Raw genomic sequence first — 23,923 nt, forward strand, 5'->3', positions numbered from 1 at the left:
TCGTACTTTTTTATATTATATAAAGCAAGAATACAATAAGTATTTTGTCATCTAAATATTTTTTTTTAAATGTTGTTTCTAATATTTTATTATTTCCTCCCTGTTAAATTTAACAACTAAGATTTTATTTTATTTCTACGCTTAATTTATTCATCTGGTTGAGTTAAAAAGAATAATTGGAAATCTGAAAGGATAACATAAATATGAAGTAAATCTTCGTATTTTATTGGTAAATTTGAATATTTGAAATTCAACTAATTTTGGATTTTTTTTCTTTTTTTTCTTGTAAAATAATAGGTATAAATGACTTTTTTACCATAAAAAAATAAAAGTTTTTCCTTCTCCTCAATTTTTATAGATATTTTTATTGATTAATAATTAGAATGACACTAATATTTAGTTTTTTTTATATAAATTTGAAATATAATTTTTTTTATAACTGAAATCAATCTAATTTAAATAGATATATCACTTTCATTACATAGATGTGGATTGTCTCACGAAATAAAAATAGAACTTTTTCAGACATTTATAATTCGTAGTCTAATTTGAAAACATTTTGCTTCCAACATAGAAATTGCGAAGAGTAAAATTCAACAAAAAGAATCGATTATATGGGAAATACTTCAAGAAATTATGCAGGGACATCCTGTATTGCTAAATAGAAAACCTACTCCGCATAGATTAGATATACAAACATTCAAACCTATTCTAGTAGAAAGACATACTATTTGTTTGCATCTATTAGTTTGTAAGAGATTACTTTAACAACATTTTAATATTATTTATATATTATTTTATGATTGATTCATGATAATGTTTATAATAATAATTATTATTATTATTGATTGTAAAATAATTTTAAACCAATCAAAAGAATAACATATAGATAATATTAAAATGGTGATAAAGTATCATTATTCAATCTAAAAATACTTAAAATAAAGAGAAATGTAACACAAAGAAAAGAAGTTGTTAATGATATTTTAAGGAACACAACTTTTATTTCGTCCGTGACCTTTTGGTTCAATTTGAGATATATAATCAGAAAGAAACAGAGTGTGACTGTTCTTTTTGAGCAATCATTGAAGTGCTTGTTTTAGTAAAAACGAACAACGCAAGGGACTGAAGCGCGTCTTGAAAGCTTTTAAACGCAAAACCAAACACAGACTGATGGTAGGATAGCATATATTTAAATTTATTTAATATATAATAAAAGGAAAATGATAATAAAAGAATAAAATTTTAGAATCTTTTAAAATGGAAAAATATAAAAAATAAGAAAAAATAATATCAAATGAATGTAATAGATTCATAGGTGTGAAAATATCATTTTTACTATGGAAATGTGAAGAAAGTTTGCATTTTGGAGTAGGCACCGCCCATATCTAACGATAAATTTTGATATATTATTTTTATTTTTTATTTTTAATTATTTTATTGTTATTTTGATTATATTCTACGGGATGATAAAAAGAAAAGAGAAAATGTGAGAAAGTAGGAAGAATTATTTGGGGCATGAAAATTGAGGAGAGATAAAAAGAGAGAGAGAGAGAGAGTGTTCCGACCACAAAAAGTGTAGACAAGTTTGATGTTGGTGCTTCACCATTTCAACATTCACTAAGATTGTTTCTTTTTGGCATCAAACAAACGTGCTTATTCTTTTGCCATAATTGCTTCCCACTAATTCATGTTTTCGCTTTTTCAAATGCCGTTTTAAAAACTGATGGCACCACCACTTCCGCCATTTTTCAAACAGATTCAAATAAATACATTTTCTCACAACTCATTATCAATGTCTTTTTTTTCATAAATAAATAAATGTATCTGTTTGAAAAATATGGTTAGCCACATACTCAACGAATCTCACTTTATAAACTTCAATATGACATTAGAAGGTAAATTTTTAATTTAATTTAATTTAATATGATTAATTTAAAAAATAAAATTTACATTTATTCATATATTATAATTTTTGTATATTTTTAATAAATTAATACAGTAAGTGAACTAAATTTGTTTTAGATAAAATTACTAATTTTGGTGTCCTAATTAAAGAAAGAAGAATTAATTTTTAATTATATATTATTAATTATTATTGTATATTGTAATATATTATTATATTGTTATGAATTATTAGCTTCAATTCTTTAGCTTTGAGAATTTCTTTCCTTCTTAAATGGGAATTTTTATAAAATGTTATAAATGTGAAAGTTGTTTATATGTTAAAAAGTCAATTGAAAAGGTTTAAATTTTTTATATATACTTTTTTGGATTTTTAGTTAATTTAAACTTCGTTATCACACTTTTATAATTTTTTTGTGATTTTGAATTTAAATTGAAATTTTATAGAATAATTTAGTTATTCAACTAGTCAAGTTAAAATAATACACAAAATAATATATAAAAATTATTGTAATAATTAATTTAAAGATATAGAAAATGGTGTTTGAAATGTAATAATGGTTTAAAAATGTTAATATTAAATAATTTTATTATAAATAATTTTTTTTATTATTTTAAAATACATTATTTCTCTATAAACTTTTTTTTTTTAGTTTTTTGACTTTTTTTTCTAAGAGTTCTTTTTTTCTGCTTGTCTGATTGAAGAGCTAAGACTGTAAGAATGATTTTAATGGAGAGCTCTTCAATTTAAGTTGATCAGTTTCTCTATTTGAATAAGTTAAGTTTCAACTTTTTTTTCTCTTGTTCTTTCTTTATTTATTACATGCGAGTCCTGCCCAACTTGCATGCGTCTATTTAAGTTCTAGTTTGAGTTTTTGTTTATCAGTTATTCTCTGATCGTCTTTTCGTTGTCTGTAGGTGCAGATAAAACTCTGAGTTGTATAAGGTCCTTTAGAGTGGTAAGAGAAACTAATATTTTTCTATAATTTTGAATTTATAAGTGTGAGTGGTGCTTGATATGACATTATGTTAATTTGGTTGTAATTAAGTTGATTATTTTAGTTTTATACATGTTTTGATGATTGTACTTGGTTAGTTGATATATAATCACATGGTTGATTTTGATTCAGATTTTATTAATCTTGTGAGTGATGTTGTTATCATTAATATATGGTATAAAATTGATGTTTTGAGAAGTAGAGAGTAAGGTGAGTAGTAGGTTGATTTTGGACCTTTATAAGAGGTTTTGATAGGCGAGATTTTGAAGTAAGGTTCGAATGGGAGAGTTTGGGCTTGTTGCATGGTTTTAATTAGTAGAAATCTTATGTAGAACTAATTGGTAGCTAATAGGGTGTGTTGTGTATGATTTTTAATTCATTTTAGGGGTTTCAACTAGTGAAATTTTAAAGTGGAGGGTTTAGAGTCTGTTGTTGGTCATTTATGACTTGTTAGACCCCTAAGTTGCAAAGTTTTGTGTTATAAAGAGAGGAATTGAGTTTAGACCCATGTGATTAGTTAAATTGGTTTAATGAACCTAGTTTTTGGTGTAATGAGAAAATATAATGCTTTGTGGTTATGAAGAGGCCATTTAGGATTTAATTGGCTACTTAGAGTCTTAAGAACACAATTTAAAGCAGAAGAAATGAAATACATGAGTTTTAATTGAAGGTTGATTGATTGAACCTTGATTCCTGACCAAATCATCAAATCGATATCCAATTTAAGTTATAAACTTTTTTTTTTTTAAATCATTCCAAATGTTTAGGATGCCATTTTGATAATTTGGATATGTACAATGGTCAACCAAGATTAGTTTAGAGGTCTTTACTATTTTGGTGTGACACTCAGTGACAATCAGCTGAGCCCGAGTGTCGAAAAGTTGAGAGGTTTGACGCTCAACTATAAGGGGATGATGCTCAGGAGTCAGGTTTGCACGAGGAATGGTGCTCAACGGAGAGGATGTACCGCTCAGCACCAATGTCTTTTGCTTGCACTTTTTGTTTCATTCTTTGGCTTTTGTGGTTTCTCATAAGGATTGGTTGATACCTTATGACATGTTTAGTATGTTTTATGGATTGTTATTAATGGTTTTGAATAATGTTGATGTATGTTTCAAAGTGTGATGGAATAAGAGTTTCTAAGGAGAAATTCTAAGTGGTTGTATCAAGTGTTGTTTGAATAAATGCAGGAAGCTCAATCTTGTGGGTGATCCTAACACTTTAATGGTCGTTCATTTTCAATTAGAGAGGAGTGATGCATGTGGTGAGAGTAGAATGAGGTCCTAGTCTAGGTGCACCATTATGTCAAAAACGTGGAAGAGACTAACTTTGTGTGTGTGGTAGGGTGAAACTCAATTTGAGAGGAGTGATGCATGTGGTGAGAGGAGTAGGAGGTCCTAGGCTAGGTACTCCATTATGGCCTAAAACCCCGAAGGGACTAACCTTGTGTTTGTGGTAGGGTGAAACTGATTGACAATGATTTTACAAAGCAGTAGAGACCACCACAAGTTCATGACTCACCATAGCTCGACATTCATACTATATTCGGATGGTCAAGTCCAAGTTTATGATTTCTTAAGATGATTTTTTATCTTTGTATGAAAAGTGTTGTATGATTAACCTTAATATTCTATGTTTGATTCTTTTTACATTAGCTTGTCTTTTTGTGTGTTTCTTATTTGTTTGCTTCTGTATGCTTGATCTTTTTTGCAATGATCATTTGGTTGGTGTAAACAAAGAATGAGGACGTCTTGGTGGAGCATATGCTTAAAGGTGATAGTCTAAATGTATAGTTGGAGTATAATAGTTAGTTTAACATAGTTATCTTTGTAAATATGGAATATATATATATATATATATATATATATATATATATATATATATATATATATATTTATTGGATAATTACATTATATTTTATATTTTCTTAATATTAACCATTTAAATAATATGTTATAATTGATAATTTGAAATATTTTATTTTAATTTGTAATTGCACAATTTATAGTTAAATTAAATGGATAAGTGGTAAATATTTGCAAGTTTACATTTTATTCGATAAGTAATTGTAAAATTAAATTTTAGAGAAGATAAATGATGATCATTTGTATATGTGTTATCATAAGTTATATTTTAATATTTTATATGTTATATTTTATTATTTTATAAGTAAATGAGATATATTAATTACATTTATTTTACTTTTTCATTGAAAAAGTATTAGGTAAAATATTCATGGTAAATTATGTTAATTTATTATATGCAAATAATTTTAGTATTTGTATATTTAAATACTATATAGTATTTGATAAATTAAAACAATTGTACAAAATGTATTTATCTATTTTAAAATAACCTTGAAAAAATTAGATAAATTAGTTCATAAAAATTAAAAATACTACAATAAAATAAAAAAAATATCAATACCATTTTAAATCAATTGTTCTCTCTTTTAATTAAATTGAAAATACTTTATATGTATTCCCTTTATTTTCTATATATAAAAAAGAAATTCTCTAAATTCTATAACCCTCGTGTCGCATTATTACCTACGTTTGTCAGATTAGTTCGATTTATTTTAGTATGTTCAATTCCAATAAATATTATTACTTCAAATTTGAGATAATATTTTAAATTATTATGAGTAAAAAAAGCTTTATTTTATAATGTGTATAAAAATAAAAATTAAACATAATTAATCATGCTAAAATTGTCAATAGTGGTTAATTTCTTTGAGACAGCGTGTCTTGTTGATAGGAGAAGCCCTCAAATCCAAATAATCCAAATGATTAAGATAATTGAATGATTGTTTTTGATGATGTTGCATGCAAACAGGATACACGACATTGCCACTCGTAAATCCTGAAAATGCTTACGTTCATCTCATTCGTTCGAAGACACGTTAAACTGTTTGTTTCAAATAATAAAAACTACAAAGATACAATTTATTGAATAAATAAAATTAAATAGAGAGAAGAAAGATCATACCTTACATAAAATGAAAAGAAAGAAAAATATTTACATACATAAACCTCTACATGGAAGCTAAAAGGTCTCTCATCTCTGCAACAGATGGTATTGTCTCCGTAGGGTAAATCCTAGCCACAAGTTGGGCAAAACTTTCGTACTTATCAAGAAACTCCTTCTGCAAAAAATTAAAAAATATGATTAATTTGCATGCATTTGCTGCTTAGTTTTACCATCACAAACCTGCATTGGAAAAATACTTGATTGCGTGATGTTGAAATAAATGTTCACACAACAACAAAGTTAAATCCAATTTAGTTGTCGTTCAAATGTAGCTTAAACTTGGCAAAATTGCACTTGCTATCAACCAAACTAGCGAAACACTTGTTAGACACTTCACTGACTTTTGGCAAATATTTTAGTGGAAAAGCCTTGATTAAGGATATCTTACCTTGCATTTGTCCCATAAAGAGGGTAATAGTTCCTCTGAAGTCAAGTTCTTTTGCAGTTTCTTATACATCGTAGCAATGGACTTGTCCACCTAAGTAGAGGAAAAAAGACATATAAGTTCAAAGGCAGACATGAGTAGAGGATCTTTCAAGAAAACCAGAATCACCGTACCCCAGATAAACTGGATTTTAACATCTTTCGAAGATCCATTTTTGACAGTCCAAGCTGAAAAGGAATCTGAAATTTATGCAAAAGAATGAAACTCTGTGAATGTTGAAAGTAAAATTTAAATGTGAAATTTGTGTAACTAAATAATTCACAGTTCCACTCCATGCATCCAGGAAAACATAGACAAGAAGAGACAATGTTATTAGATGCATCAGCCAAACGCAATTCTTCAAGCTCATAATTCGTCAGTGGTCATCCTTAGATGCCGGTAGTACTCAGTCAATGAAGTAGCTTCAATCACACGAAGTTAATTCATTCTTCTGTATCTCTTTGGTATTCATCAGATGAAATTACCATTTTTTTAAGAGCCCCCGTATTATACCCCTTTAGTTGAACCGAGTGTTGCAATAAATCCACATCAGTGACCCCTAGTCAGTAATACACTCAGTCCAGCAACCTATAGGACTTTGTTATATCGTTTGAATCTCTTGGGATAGTTGATCACGGTCGATTCTAGAATACATGTGGGAAAATTGGTTATAATTGATAGTAGTGCTTACTTTACATTTTTTATATTTTGCTAGATTCTTTTTCTGTTAGTTGAAAGAGTGGGTTGCCAATTATTGGCTGTTGTACTTTGTTAAAATTCCAGTGATGAAAAAATAGGAGACAGAGAAGAATAAATTTATCATTATGTAGCATCTTAGTATATTTATCTCATTTCTTAAAATAGAACAGTACCCTATCATGTGTCCAACTTGATCAACTGACTTGACCTTCTGTGGATCTGTCCAAGTCCGTTTGTGAACTCCCTTCCACTCTTTGAAAGGGACTCCAATCTTACAAGGTGACTTAGTTTCTCGCCCATAAACACAGTGACAGATGACTTCGTTTCTCTATCGCAAGGTGAATGTGAGTAAGGGAGGTTTGACCCATATGGTATAATTAATTAACTTAAAATCACTTAGTTGCTAAGCAGTACACAACTATGGTCTTAGAGTAATAATACTTTTCCTGTGGTAGCTAAAATCGCTTCTCTATTTCTCTCTACGCAGCCAATAGGTCATTGACCATCATACTACTTATTATTAAAAATGTCTTCCTTCATTATGGTCTGTATAAAGAATATACTGTGCACCAGATCACTTGGTTTTGCTGCGTAGGGTGATTTGGGATTTAGTTTTGATGGTTAGGCAAAGCAACCATATAAGGTTTTATATTCATCAAAATAATTTCCCTTGCAAGAGGAATTTTATCATCCAAAATAAGTGCCAGAATAGATATATTTTGATAAAGTAATCCATGATGCTAACAAAGGATGGTAACAGTCAGTTATAATATATGAAAATATGTTATCATATCATAAACTGATACAACCTGTATCAAAGGTACCTGAGAAAAAAAATGACAAACAACAGGAAATAAGGCCAAAAAAAGAATGGGAGTGGATGAGAGCAAGCCCAGTGCCCCCTCTCTCAAGCAAGAGAAACCCTCGGCTGTAATTCTCAGTTATCAATACCTCATACCTTATAACAGAAATGCACACATTATACTCCACTAACTAACTAGCAGCCAAAATTCCCCTTTCTACCCCTACCTTTGACTGAAGAAACAAAAACAAATTATTAATTAGATTTGGGCTTGTGCCTTGGCAGAATGAAATGGTTTATTATCCCCTTTAGAGGCACTGTTCCTATCATACAACTTAAAATATCAGAAATTATTCTTAAGAGGTTAGTTTCTTACTTTCACATTAGGGCTTATCATATTTCTGTATCAATTCAGTGATTCATTCTCTCTTGTTTCTCTTCCTCCTTATATATCTACAACATCATTATTTCAACCAGAGAAAGAAACATTGCAAACAGTTTGTTCAATAAATAGAATTTCTACACGTGACAAGATACAGTATAGCAGGAAGTACCCTGGAATCTATGAAGGATAAAAATACAGCATTATACACAGACCTCTTCAGGTGGAACAGTGAACATCAAGTCCTCAATCCTTCGAGCAAACTGGAAAAGGCGTTCAAATTGCTTCCCAATGCAAAAAAGTGATAATCAGTGGGGCCCACGGATGATACCAATTCATGTGTATTGACACAAGAAATGGAAATAGAAAAAATATTATACTCACATAGTATATTATCATGCTAATATGACGTGTACAAGCTTGTTCATAGGCTTCACTGGCCTGATGATAAAATTTGGCCAAAGTGGGCACAATGTTGGCGAGGTCATACAAACTGAGTAAAATAAACAAAATCATTGAAAAATAGAAAATGTCTTTCTTTACACAATCAATTGAGTAAAATGGAACAGCCTTTAATTACCTATTCTGAAAGGCAGCATAGTTCTCAAAAAGAAAAATATCTGCATTCTTTGGTTCTGTCTGAGCAATTTTTTCTAAAGTAGCAAACATTATGCTAACCTGTCAAACAAATTCCCACCGGCAGTGTTATGGTAACAGTTACGTAGTAAATTGAAAAAAAGAAATATTAAGGACTTATTTCCTCCTATGTAAGTTACAAACAAAAAAATGTAATTTGTAAAGCACTGAGATTTCTCATATTAACTATCGATGCAGTGCATTAAGATTTTTAAGTATAATTCACCAAGGATTCGACATCATTTATAGAAAATGAAAAAGACACTGTTAGTTGTTGACCATGGGGTATAAATATGCTGGGCATAAATAATAAATAAGATTAAAGCATTTGACTAAAAGACAAATAGTATATGTCGATCACATGAATAATTCAAGATAAAGAAAATCTAGCAAAAACTCATTATAGAATACGTCCATCCTACAAGATGGCATGGAGATGCTACAACTAATCTTCGAGAAAAGAACAATATTGCTAGTATGGTTCCACTAAATTTCATCTATAATATATTTTAATCAGTTGTACTTATTTCTAATTTCTGATACTCATTTATTATATGCTCTATTTGATCCAAGAACTTGGCAACTAAAATCTATAATGTCTACCCACTTCCTCTTATTTTAATCTCATTACTCATAAAATGTATGAGCTTGAATTGTCAGAAAAATAAAAAGATATAAAACTGGATACAGTTTTTATCAAATCACTTACAAATTTTGTATATGCTTGGTCAACCAAATCCCTAGACGGACCCTGGATGTACTGCTCCATCCGAGTTGCAAGGGTTGCAAATCTATGCAAAACAGTTGACGAAGTATTTAGCATCAATCACAAAGAGAGACTTGACAGTTGAAATAAATACATACTAGAATGAAAAAATTGCAACACTAACTTCTAATTGCTTCCAAAACAAAACCATTATCTCATAAATATCATTATCCATTGAAATGTTTTTAACCAATCTGAGTATAGAACTGTACCTAATTAGCACATTGATCTTACACCAAATTTAATACAGTTTAAAAAATTAAAATTCGTGCCCAACTTGTATCACAAATGTGTGTGTGTAAGCTCAACCGGAAAAGTAAATTTTCCAAGAAAAAATTGAAAAATCATGTAATTTCAGGAACCCAAAGTGAACTAACCCAGAGCAGTTTGCAAAAGGTAGGTATTATAATAGAGCAATTTTACTGTAACATTTTTAATAGAGACAAAAATACCATGTTAAGATCCTTTCATGCCATTAGAGATACTATTCTACTTCTCTCTTTCTATGTTCCAAACTTTGCATAAATGNCTGAAAGGGTAGCAGACAAGTGTTGTACTACAATCATTACAAAGAACTTATTATTTTGGAGGAGGGGACAATTAAAAAAATTCATTTCACCTGGGAATATATGAGAGGACACCCGTCGAGCGAACATTCTTTTCATTTCTTTCAATTTGATGGCAAGCTTCATCAACAAACTGCAAAAGCATTTCCAATTAAATAAATCAGGTAANCATTTCAATTTACAAATGCAATGACAAAAATAGTGTTCCTCATGGTGCTAGTCACCTACACGGTTGAACTGCATAGATATCCGAGACTCCAGGTCACGAAGTAAATCACGTACAAATCCTGCTGCATCAGCTTTCTGACCAGATAGATAGCGCTCTGTTATTCCATGCATTGATATACAGCNTAGAGGATCAATCTTGTATGCCCAATCCACAACAGCATAAAAGTCTTCCTGAAATCATATAAAAGAGTANTTTTGTAGCTGTANTCACTNAATTTTTAAATATATTAAACCACTGCCAACAACTCAATAAAACCTGACCAATTATTACAAACAGTGTATTCAGTCTTAGTCTGTGAACTGAAATAGATTATATTCATCTCATAAATCATATAATGTTGGCCTTCTAAAGGCTTATGCTTCATATTAAATATTTTCTTGTATACAAGAGTGGGTGGATTCTAGCACCTAGCTCCTGTTATGAACCACTCCTTTGTCTACCTCTTCTGCTTATTGCAGACATCTTGTATTAAACTATTGCCTTCTATACACCTTAAGCAGAAATAATGTTGCCAAGGGGATAGGTTGAGAATTAAGACACATCAGGCTTCAATAATTTATCTTCAATTTACCCTAGATTTGGTTTCTTGAGGAACCCAATANTTAGAGAGAGAATGAAGAAACATTGAAGATGGGATTGCCTTCACCATTATGGTTTATATTCTTAGCCACTTGGTATCTAGCGCTGATGGACAGATTAAGAGGTTGATGGTTGGTCTGGAAGGCATTTCAGCACCTCCATTTGCTGATAACACTGTGTTATTGGAACCAGAGGTTGATTCTTCTGCCAAAGTTCTAACTGTCATGAGGTTATTCTTTGAGGCCATTTCTTGGCTTAGAGATTAATTATAGTAATAGAAGTTCAGTCATCATGAACAGTTATATTTAAAGAACTTTGCTTCAGCTTGATGTCAAGCTCTGACGTCTCATATAGACCATTTCTGAGTTGGAAGGTTTGTTTTAGACCTCAGAGGCATGGGGTGTCACTGTAACTTAGGATCCAATAATGTGGCATTGACAGCTAAAAGTTTATTAGGAAGATCAATTTTCGTCTTTATGGTATAAAAGTTGAAGTTGTAGCAGTCTGGTTTATACTATAATAAGTGGGACAAGGAACAGCAAGTCCCTCAAGTAATCGATTTAGTTCAAAAAAGTTTACTAGACAGGGATTATTCTCCTTTAAATTTCTCTTGTCTCTCACTTACATGACAATTTTCAGATCAAATTTTGAATTTTTAAATAATATCTGGGTAGTACAAAAAATGGACTAGGTCTAAGTGGACCTTAGAAGTTAACTCAAGGCATCATATTGTTTCTGGTTGTTTTCCTCTTGCAATTATTTTCAGTTCATGACAGTCTGACTAACAGTTTTTGTTTGGACAAACCCATTTGGAAATACATATTTCCCCAAGAGGTCAGGTAATTGAGGGTTACAGTTCAGATCTGGGACTCATTTTCTTCTGCATTGTTCTGCAGCAAATTTTATTTGGAACAAGCTTTATGGGATTTCTAGAGAGATTTGATTTTGCCTAAAGTATCTGCATTTGTTTCTTATAAAATCTAGACATTTAGGTTCAATAAAGAAACTGAGATTCTTGCTGTTCTGTTCTTTAGATGGAAAGGAATGCTGAATTTTTCAAAGAATCATGTTCTCTAGCCATAACTTGGAACACAGTTATTTTTAACTTTGCAGTGTTCTTCACATGGATTTTATATGCAACTAGTTTCTAAATGTTTTCTTTTGTAAGTTTCTCATTAGGATGCTTTATCCTTAAGGGTGGAAAAAATGTATAAATTAGACAGAGCTATTGTAAAACTTAACTAAATTCTAAAAGTGTTTGGATAAATCTGAACTGTATAATTGTTTGGATAAATTGAACTGCATTATAGTTTGAGTGAATTGGACTAAACTAAACTGTTCTGAATTGCTATTGAACTATCTGAATTTTTTGAACTATTATCATTTTAAAACTTATTTTTAAATCTTACAAGCTAGAGTTCAGCTTTGTTCACACAGTTTTATAAAGAAAGAATTTAGCTTTAGTTTTTTTAAACAATTCAATATTTTGTATGCAATTCAATTCAGCAGTTGAATTTTTTTAACAGCACTACGACCTCTACTTTATACAATTTGTTTTTTCGTTAAACAAATTTCTTTTTTCTGACCCAAAAGACTTAACAAACCTAAATTTTATTGTCTCTCTTGCCACTGTGCTAGATCCAGATCTCTTCATCACATATATCAGAAGCACAAAAAAGTTAATTCAGAGATAAAGAGAATTGCTGTGCATACTTGTATTCCATCAAGTAAATCCTTAAGTGATTTATTCAAAGCTTCAAGCTCCGCAGAAGTTTTACCTACAAAATGGAAGATATAGTGAAATTTTTGAAAAAAGATACAAAGGGAAACTAAACTGAATTATCTATCTGTACCTTCTAATTGCATACATACATAAAGAGACACACACACATACTCACAGTAAAGGAGAGTTTAAAAAATATTATCAGTTGATTTGAAACTTTTAATTTATAATAGTTGTTGATCATATATAATTTTAGTAAGAATTGTATTTAAAGAAGAATTCAGTAGTTCACATTAATCTTATTTATTATATATTTTAATATTTAAAATTAATTTTCTTAATTTTAATATTGAGAGTAATAAGCTATTTATTAATTACTTTAATATTCTGATATTAAATAGTAACAATAAATACTATATTACTATGTTGCATTTACAAGACAAGATGTATTTAAATAAACAATAGGTTGATTACACCTGTTATAAAGTATGCAATGATTATTGTAGACACGTTGTCCTTAAATAAGTTTATATATGTCAATATATTAATTCTCAAATTACCATTTTCCTGAATTTTTAATATGCAACTAGTATGCAAAAAGTGAATTATTATGTTTAGTAAGTAAACTAAAAAAGCTAACNTATTCTGACTTTTATAAAATTTGATAGAACATATATTTTGAAAATAGTTTACAAATCAAAGGCATAATTTATAAAAGACATTATAAAATTTAATTTTAAAATTCATGAAAATAATAAAATCTATTTGCCAAAAAAAATTATAAAACATATAATTATTAATCCACTAATTAAATATTAAAATACAAAACTAGTGAGATATATCTTTAATTATTATTGTTCATAAAACATATTTCAAAATAAATAAAAAAATAAAAAAATTTATCTTTATTTATTATTGTTCATAAAACATATTTCAAAATAGTAAAACAAAAATGGTAAAAGACTTTTTGTGAAAAAAATAATGTAATTTTCATGCTCTTTAGCTGCTATTTTTGTAACTAGATAAATAAATATATCTGTTCTTTTTATAACATTGATTACTGTATGTATTTATAAATAATGAATTGNATATTGTCTTTCTGAATAAAAAATATGTTTTTAATATAAGAATAAAGATTCTATCGTCAATTTTTTAATTTTATCTCTTAAAATAATGTGATTCACAATAGTATTTATTGGAAATTAAATGAATTCTTCTTATTTTGATGTGTATATGGTATGCTTGTCAATATCAAATTTTCACCTTTTAACTTTATATCAATTTAATTTATTATACTACATGTATTTTTCATGTTATTATTGCTTCTACAATAAATATAGTTAAAAATAATTCATAATAAAAACATACAAAATACATGTTATATAATATATACAATAACAAGAATAGACTCAGTTTTATATTACATACACATAAATAACTAAATATTATTTTAACATTTGTATTAACAAAGTTCATACATGTATTGCATCAACTCATAATAAGTTTAAAATATCACAGTTTTTTCTAATTTTTTTTTTCTAAAACAACATCCACAATTTTGATGTAATTATAAGTTGCAAACTATTAAATATTTTATAAAATTTAGTGACAAACACATTTTAAAAAACTACAAGTGTAAAACAGGTCTATACTCGACTAATAGATTAAAAATATTAAACATGACACTATTCTTGGTGAGTCAGGTATGAGTACCAGATTTGCTGTCATTCTCATCAATGTCCATAATTCCCAAATCATCATCATCATCATCATATCCAGTTTTGTTTCCATTAACACCTCCAGGAGGAACGAGTGTAGGGACTTCAAAGCACATGAAGTGTGCAAAAAACGAACTCTGCAATTTATGCCATGAAGAATTAAACATTTGAAATATTAAAGACAAATCTGCACTGAAAATGAAAGAATATAGAAAGATCACCTCATCCACTAGAAGTGGAATAAAAATTGTAAGCATCTTCGCATAAGCATCAGAAACTGTGGAAGTGTCTGTAGCATTTACATTTTGACCAGAACCTGAAGAACTTTCGAGCCAAACAGTTGGATTTCTAGATGCTTTAGTACTAGCACGAAGCTCATTTGCAAACTCACGGGCCTGTCAAAGAATGTATGAAGCCTTAGACTCCACATACTAGGCCTACCATGGCATAAAATACAATAGAGGTTAAATGTGTTTTAGGCTTCAATTTTCAGACAAAATTGGTTTTAGTCCCTACACCTTAAATAAGGTGATTTTGGAACCTGTAACTTTGATAATTGGTGAATGATAAGGAAAGATGATGGCAATTTTTTTTAAAGTAAACTAAAATAGTATTTAATTTATATTTTAATTCCCTAAAGTAAGATGTCAAACTCCTAGGGTCATTATTCTAGTAAAGTTCCATAAAATGGTACAAGATTCATCAATCATAAAAAATGGGGACCAAAATCATCATTTTAAAGTAGAGGGACAAAAACTGATTTTGATAAAAAATGAGACCTACAACGCACTTTAACCAAAATCCCGTAAGACCCACAATTCTAATATTAACTAGAAGACATCTTTAGGTCAAATACCAAATCACAATCACAATTCAACGAACTCCAGTTAAGGAAGATCAAAACACTCATGATGCATCACTAGTGGTGGAGGATCTGCTATTCAAGTATTAATAAAATTAATCCAGGTTGAAAAGTACATCCCCTCTTGATCTAGTTAAGCAATGATAGATGCAATAAAGTTATTTGCTGTTGACACCTTTTTTAAAAGATAGCTGTTGAGATTATACGTATACAGCAAGGAAAAGGAGATAAGGGCGAATGAGTATATTGAGATTGATATTGACTCGATATGACACGAAGTCTTGCAACATAATTCAAAAAACATAAAGCACCCACCTTCATTTTATACTAATATTAGATTAAAGAAGGAAATAAATCGTTATCTATTTTTCAAATCTCTCTACAAATTCCGCAGATACTAAAGAAATATTAAAGGCAAGTGAGAGACAATCTAACATACTCTAAAATTTTCTGAGATATAATATGGACAATTTACATGATATACTCTATAAAATATATTACATGATTTTTTTTAATGCAGTGGAAGATTATTTCCGGCAGGAACATAAAAAAGTGTAAGTTCCTTTTTCTCACTCCTAGTTATGTCAATCATGGAGAAAACAATCCAGGTAACCTAGCTCCTTCCAATAATAACAAGAACATAACAAAATCCTGAAGTTTAACATGATAAGTCCCGAGTTTTAGCAGGCCGGAATGCTGAATCTGAGGGTCAAACAGAGGCTTAGGATAAAGCTAAGCACTACCTGAAACACAGCTACATAACTAATAATTTATCTCCCATTACGTTCAAAACCAAAAGGAGCCCACCTAAACTTATGCCTGGTAAGACAAATCTTAAAAATAAATGTTCTACAACATAAAACATGCCAAATAACACAAACTCTGACAACTTAATTTGGAAGAAGTTACACTTAAATGTTATATCACTCACAAGATAGTCACAGAGGAAGTGGAACTTTATAATCCTCAATGATTGATTTTTTATTTATTTTGTATGTACTGATTAGCTAAGAAATCATATTAATTATTTCTTTTCACATTTGTAATGATGCTCCTTGCTTAATTACAAAAATAAAGGAATGCATGATCATAATAAGAAAACAAAAAAAAAAAACATTATGTGCAACAAACCTCCCTACGAAGAAGCAAGTTTAGAGAACTGCAATAAGCTTTTCTCAGCACACCCAAGCAATTCTTGTCAAGACTCTGCAAGTGTCCAGAAATATTATTTAGGTAGAAAAAGAAAATTACTGGACATATATATGTATCCAAAACAAAATTCACGCAAAAATAATAGTAAGGACTAATTTATTTGAGAATAAGTTTTCTAAATTCATTTTCTGCTGTAATTTTTTTGTACAAAAAATGACATGATTTATTTATTTGTTTTCTATTTTCAGATATTTGTACAAGGAAAAGGGAAACCAAAGTTCTACAAAAGCTTTGAAAATNGGGAANAAAATGAAAACAGAAAGCATTTTGTCAAGGTAAATAGGTTCTCGGTCCCAAATTTTTAACCTTCAAATGTTGCAGAAGACGTGCATATGTCCTGCACTTGTACCGCAGGTCAGCATGATCAGGCCTCNTTAACTGTCCTCGCTGTTTTGAGCAAGCAGAAAAAATTATACCAATAAATTCAATCAAAAGACNCCAGGGATAACAATTCTATAACAAATATGTAGAAAATACCTGGGAAAAGTATCTTTTATCGCTTATCATGAAGTCCACCAAGCTAGCAAAATAATTNCTCAAGAATTCAGATGCTCTCCTGACAAAAGTAGATTTTAATTTTTCAAGTTCTGCACGCTTTTCTTTAACCTGTAAGGGGTTGCACGAATCAGAACAGATGGTTTTTAGGCCCAACACATATTTTCCAAATCAACCAAAGCCAGACTATTTTCACTATTCTTTGTGATGCCAAATTCGTAGCACTCTTACAATATTCCCAAACAAAAAAAATGATAGAAATAATGGATGAAAAATCATCAGTCACCTTGAAAAGATTTCCATTAATACTTTTCTAACAAACAAGCACAGTCTCATGGATAATTTTGTGTCCTAAATGCCTAAGTCATAATTGGCTTATTTTACCAAATGATTTTTAAGAGAGAAGTAAGAAGCGAACATACAGCTCTCATGTTTGCATAACTACGGTCTATATTAGGTGCTTCAAGGCCACGCAAGGCACTAGTCAACCATTCACATGCCTCAACATTTTNAAGCATTCGAGCTTCATCAAATGAACCTCCTGTCAAACTTGCAGCATACTACACCCAACAAAAACTCATTAAAATAAATACAAGCTAGGAAGTTCACTTGGCTTACATTAGGAAACATGGTATACCTCAGAAGGGACACGCAACCGCTCAAGAAGCTTATCAAGCTCTTCAATGAGAGATTTGTTATTAACTGATTGCATTTCCAGATTGTTATTGCGCGTTTCTATCTGGACACAAGAAAAGTTATAAAGAAAAAAGTATATTAAGAGACAGTGCTTCTCAAGAACTCCAACATCAGAAATTATATCACCTCGATAACCTAGAAAAGCAAACGATACTAAAATTGCATTAAGCAAATTTCACAGTACTACAAAAATGGTCATTTTGAAGAAATAATTGTGACCATAATTCACGCACACTAGACTCACTGAAGCTTATAATTACTCTGTTTCTAATTAAACTAGAAATTGGGTAGTGTAAAAATATCTGGATAGCTGTTTCCAGGCTAAACATATATCAGGATACAGATGTTTTTATTTTCATATCTTGGTTTACCTTTAACTACCTTCATCCTCATATGCAAAGAACCTTTTCAGAAAATTGCTTGTCCCCTTTTTAAACTGTCACTTGCATTAAGTTTTTTCCCTAAAATACCCTTAGTTAATTAACAGACTTTTAGCCAAAAACAATAGATGCTAGAAATTAATGAGATGAAGTCTTTCTCTTATGAGGATTGGACTGATACATAAATTCCCTTGCCTTACCAAAGCAACAAGGAGAACTAAACAAATGATTCATGTTTCCAGTAAACACTGCCATTAGAAACAGTAAATTGTATCTAGGAAATTTATACTTTTTAAGTGAAGGGTACATGTCCTTACTGATGCAATATCCTCCCTCATGTGCCGGAGTTTTACATTGAATATGCTTAACCATTCATCCATATCTTCCACAACACTGGTTGCTGCTTCAAGCCCTTGCATAACCTGCGCAAGGCACACATGTAGCATGAACCAATCTATAAAAGCAAATTAATTAGTTATAAACTAGGGAAAAAGTGGCACTCCTTGCCTCTTGTGTTTTAAAAAAAAATAAATGAAAAATAAAAAGAGCAATAATGAAGGTTAAATAACAAATCGCAGGTGGGGGTTATTATTGGAAAAGTAGAGCATGAGAGTGAACAAAGACTAAATAAAAAATAAGAATGTGGGAAGAAATAATAGACAGTTATAGGAGTAAAATAAGATATACAAAATGTGTACATTAAAACATCATATTCCCTTTATATATAGTATAGATATCTAATGAACATGGAGATTTGTGAAATTGATTTAGCAACTGTATTAGTTTAAAAATGATAAAAATGAAATAGTGTTATACAATTACAACTTGAAATATCAGCAGCACAAAATATATAATTTCGAAAAGAAAAAATCAGATTGATTTCATTAAAAAAAAAAATCGAGTCCAGGATTTTAAATAACCTAATCATAGCTTAGTCAACAGAAAATCCTAGTTCAGTCCATCATGTAAAACAAAGGGAGAAAGTTAAACCCCATAAAACATATGAACCAAGCCTGACAAGAACATATATAATAAAAACATTGCAATACTCACCAAAGAAATTTCTTAAAATTTTGTTTCACAGCTTCATTCAATTATTATAAACCAACTTGTAAAGTGAGAATTGACCAAGCTTTATAAACTCAATTCAAGTTACAACTCTAGTTGATTTGGGATTAAGCACTCACTTCAGGTTGCAATTAGGCAACACAAAGAGCCTGCAATTAATGTGGGCCACATGTCACCAACAGCAACTAATGAGGCTTTTCAACACACCCCTGCATACCTAGGGCTATGGGCGACAAAGTATGACAATGCAAGTGGCTCAAGGCATTAAACCTAAATCAACCCCAAAAAATTAATTTCTAAGGGAATGATTGCCCAAGCTTTATAATCACTATAAATCATCTCTCTAATTGATGTAGGACTAGCACCTCCTCAAGGCTGCAACTAAGGCAACCCAAAAAGGCTGCAAATAAGTTAGACTAGGGTAACCAAAACTTCAATTGAAAGGGCATAACTAAGAACAGTAATACCTCATCCATCAAAGGTTCACTTTCTAAAAGAGAATGCACATTTGCTGCTTCGAGAGCCTGGAGCTCCCTCTTCAACCTTTCAGAAAATTCTTCTGCTTCACCTATACCCATCACATAACTGCAGAAAAAAAATATAAAAAGAAACTCAACCATTTATTGAATGAAACTAGCACTGTGAAATAAGTCCCAATACATGATTTAGTCAAACTGAATTATTTACAAATCTAACTGTGTCATCTTAAATTTGACAAATATTTTACAATCATTATGTATAACACTATTTAATAATTATGAATTCCCTATATCAATATGAATCATAATGTGGCCAGTAGTTTTGTAAGGGAAGACACAGAGACTCAAGTGTAACCTTAGGATTTAAAGAATCTGGTTCCACAATTACCAAAGCCGTAGGCCATTATTTCAAGAAAATTCTCATCATGAATACCTATCCTCAATAAGACAAAGAAGAATAGAACCTACGTTCCCAAAAGAGCTTCCATGTCCTCTTCCTCTGCCTGGGAGACAAGTTCCTTTTCAACATTAACTTTTAATTCTGTCTCCCTCACAACAGATGATGCAACAGGACCACCATCTCGTACTTTATTCTGAGCAGGAACAGAGGGTGTATTTTCCTATTCCACAGTTTATGAAAATAAATAATTAGACAAGGAAGCTTACATTCAATAATTAACTGAATAATGTAACAAGAATTTGGCAGAGAGAGTCCAACACTATGCTTGGATGGGAAGTTAAGAGGGAAGAAGGATAGAAAAGGAAAAGGAAAATTCAACTTTAATCCTTGTCTGGGAGATTTTAAAGGAGGGGGAGGAATGGGATGTATTGGGACCCATACCCCTCAACTTGGCAGGCAAACAGTGAAAATTATTCATTCAAATTAAATAAGGACTAGTAACTTTCTTCTTCTCTGCTTAACTTTGAAAGGAAAGGAAATTCCCCTCCCTTTTTACTTCATGAAGGAGATTTAACTCTTCCCCTTCCCTCCCTCTACCCAACTTCCAAACATATTAACATCCCCAGCTTGAAGTCATAGACTTGATATGTCACATTCCATACAGAGTAGCAAATAAAAATTAATTATGAAGGAATAGAGGTGAAAAGAATTCAGCTCGGTAAAACAGAATGAGGGCTACTTGATTATAAAGAAGCACCAAAGTTAAGATATTATATTGCACCTTAGCCCAAAGAGCCATCTCCACAACATCTATACCGACAACCTTCGGAAGGCGACCCAAAACATCTTTGCATATGTTCAAGATGCAAAGAAGAAGGCGATTCCTACAAGATAAGTGATGGGCATTATGAGAAAATTTTCATCCCCTCACACAGAACTCAACCACTAACTAACTGTCTATGCATAGATTTTCAAATATAACCTGTCATCAATATTGCGCATGGTCCATTGAGGAGGAGCCACACTCTGGCTTCTAAGGTTATCAAATCCCTGCAAGATACACAAGCATCAGCCTAACAAGCATATAGTGGGGAAAAAGACCAAAACTAAACTCCAAAACAGGGAATGGTATGCTTTTCATAGCCTCTGTTCCTGAAATTGAGAACATAGAACATAAAGATCCCATCCATTATAGAACTTTACCAGAGTAAATGTACATCCACTGGGATCATTTGCTACAACTTCCACTTTTGACAGATGCTTCAGCTTGTATAGCTTTGCAGGCTGCAAGCACAACAGTTTTACAAAGTTGAAAATGCTAGACAGGATGGTGAAGAAATGCCACCCAAAAAAAGAACACGTGACAAGAAACAACATCCAATGAGGAATCTCTAGCTACTCTGAATTCAATTTGCGGGGGAGGGGGAATCATATCTTTTCTCGATCAAAGAAACTATTGGACAGTCCAGAATCACCAGACGACCTTGGTCTTGGTCAATCTCAAATTGGACCCATGGCCAAGCTTGTCAGGTAATGAGAAAGAGTTAATAAACCTCGATTGTGTTTTATGTTGAAACTGACTTGACCATGGTTGTCTGGAATTTATTATATAATAATTGCTGGATCATCAGCTAAAATCCAAGCATATGAAAATAAGAAAAAGAAAAACAAATTACTTCAAGAACTCCTCCCGTAGAATACTTCAATACGCGAAGAAAAGCCGATGTCCTCTGACCCTTCGATTTTGCTGCAGCAAATACCACGTCATCACCAACAACTACACAAATGCAGAGTTCAAGAAACAATTAAAACACAACACACGCTGAAGAAACCACACACAAATACTCCCGCCTTAAGATCCAACAAGCTACATATCACAAAAGGCACAAGAAGTTAATCAAGCACTACTGCATAAACCATAGCTAAACCTAATGCGATGTGTGGAAGCTTCAAAGTGCAGTTATAAAATAAATAAAAAATCAATATTCACATCAGATTACTTAATTTAATTCCTTGAAAGCTAAAACATTGGTGGAATCTCGAGCAAGCAAAATGAAAGTAGCGAGCATAGGAAACAGTGGAACCGAGAATTGTAGAGAGGGGATTAGAGAAAGGTAACTGGAGAGAGCGAGAACCCTAGGCTTGGCCATTTGGCGACCGAGCTTGGACGATTTTCCTAAGATGCCGTGACCCTTGGCGACCCGAAGCGCCATCACGATCTTCTGCTTGGTATCCTCAATTGCGGCTTCGCAAGCTCGCCGGAGGTCGCCGTCATCGGCGCTCGATTTCGCCATTTAGCGTTCGTCGCCGATCTCGAAGCTCTATCGTAACTGAAAGAGAGAGAAGAAGAAGAAGCAAAGTAAAAAAGTCCGTAGCATAGTCACAGTATAAATGAGAGAAAAACAGACTTTTCTTTGAACCAGAATCTTCTGCAATTCGATTTTGAACTTCGTGCATCGCAACCGTCGATTTTACTTCTAGCTGGATTAATATTAATAAGAAAATAGAATCTATGGTGAGAGATTGAAATGCAGCTTATTACAGATATTTTAAACTGTGGAGGATCCATATTCGTGCTGGCCATGGTGGATTTGTTTTGTTTACTTTTGTTTTACCCACTGTAGAAAATGGACTACGGCCAGTCAATTTTGACGCAGTTCACCGTTTCACCCTGCAGTCGTACACCAAAACCTTAATTCTTTTTCTTTTTACAATTTTTGTATTTTTTAAGGATTAAAAAAGAAAATAAAAAAATAATCTTGATATAAGGGTTAATTAATATTCTTTATTATATGTTCACGTTAATAATATATATATATATATATATGGAAGAAATATTAGAAGTGTAATTTTATTTTGGATAATGATATTTAGATAACATTTTTTTCACAACATTTAAACATTGATTACGTGTTAATATGTGATTGGTCAAAAATTACTCCATTATCAATAATAATAATCATAAACATTATTGTGGAATAATTTTTGACCAATCACATATTAATCAATATTCAAATGTTGTCAAAAAAATATTGTCGATCATTATTCTTTTATTTTATAAACGAAATTTCGGTAACAAAATTACAATTCTAGCACTTTTAAACGGCACACGTATTATTTTACATATATTTTAATTTGTTTACATTTTATAATTTTAAAATAAAATAAATTGAATAGAATATTTTACTTCTTTGAAATACTCATTAACTACTTGCTTCAACTATTATATATAAAGAGGATAAAAATATATTAGTTTTTTTAATATTTCATGTAACTTTAAATTATTAAACTTTTTAGATTTGAAAAGAATTATGAGTTATAGGTAAATCATGTTTAGTGATAATGACTTGATAATGAAAGTGCAGTTTATGTATGGATTTTAACTTAAGCACAACAAAGAAGTTGTGCAAATAAAACGCAACTTTCATTACAAAATTATGTTAAAAGAAGTTAATGAGCATGATTTTGATCTAGAAGACGGCTAAATATATGAAGTTGTGAACAAATAAGACAATTTACAATTTTTCTAAATGTAAAATCATACAGGAGAGATACATTTTAAGTGCCAAAATAAAACATTGGAATCATATAAGAGGAGCCCACATATGGTTGTGATGACTTCTTTACAAGAACTCATTATTTTTTAATTTAACAACTTGTTTCAAATTTTAATTTCAATGTAAAATAATATGAATTTTAATCATCTACAAAGAATTTGACAAAGTGAGTTTTGAAGATACCACATCGATTATAGATAAAATGATTTTATAGTATATATGTGATATAAATTTTATTTTACAAGTTGGTTTTATAACATTAAGTTAAACATGAAATCAATTTCTTAATATAATATCAAAATCATTAAATAAACAAA

The 23,923-nt window shown here is 30.7% G+C and overlaps 1 protein-coding gene across 4 annotated transcripts; it reads right to left on the reverse strand.

The window, feature by feature from the left end:
* Window positions 1-5,674: 5,674 nt before the first annotated feature.
* On the reverse strand, window positions 5,675-22,447 carry LOC106764753 (exocyst complex component SEC3A). 4 transcript variants are annotated; one of them, XM_022782566.1, is made up of 25 exons: window positions 22,169-22,447; window positions 21,726-21,826; window positions 21,253-21,333; window positions 21,032-21,099; window positions 20,831-20,933; window positions 20,118-20,269; window positions 19,638-19,755; window positions 18,420-18,524; window positions 17,664-17,765; window positions 17,449-17,586; window positions 17,009-17,137; window positions 16,838-16,918; window positions 16,451-16,525; window positions 14,679-14,852; window positions 14,453-14,594; window positions 12,730-12,794; window positions 10,491-10,607; window positions 10,262-10,341; window positions 9,586-9,667; window positions 8,821-8,918; window positions 8,625-8,733; window positions 8,456-8,524; window positions 6,492-6,557; window positions 6,322-6,411; window positions 5,675-6,048 (listed from the first exon to the last, which is right to left on the reverse strand). In XM_022782566.1, the coding sequence occupies exons 1-25, from the start codon at window positions 22,341-22,343 to the stop codon at window positions 5,938-5,940; spliced, it is 2,631 nt and encodes an 876-aa protein (XP_022638287.1). In that variant the 5' UTR covers window positions 22,344-22,447; the 3' UTR covers window positions 5,675-5,937. The 4 variants fall into 4 exon arrangements, with proteins under 4 accessions (XP_022638287.1, XP_022638286.1, XP_014504614.1 ...); XM_022782565.1 differs by having other exon boundaries at window positions 10,473-10,607; XM_014649128.2 differs by having other exon boundaries at window positions 10,437-10,607; window positions 21,726-21,796; window positions 22,169-22,446.
* Window positions 22,448-23,923: the final 1,476 nt, after the last annotated feature.

The sequence above is a fragment of the Vigna radiata genome, chromosome 6, assembly GCF_000741045.1.
Source record: "Vigna radiata var. radiata cultivar VC1973A chromosome 6, Vradiata_ver6, whole genome shotgun sequence".
NCBI classification, from domain to species: domain Eukaryota; kingdom Viridiplantae; phylum Streptophyta; class Magnoliopsida; order Fabales; family Fabaceae; genus Vigna; species Vigna radiata.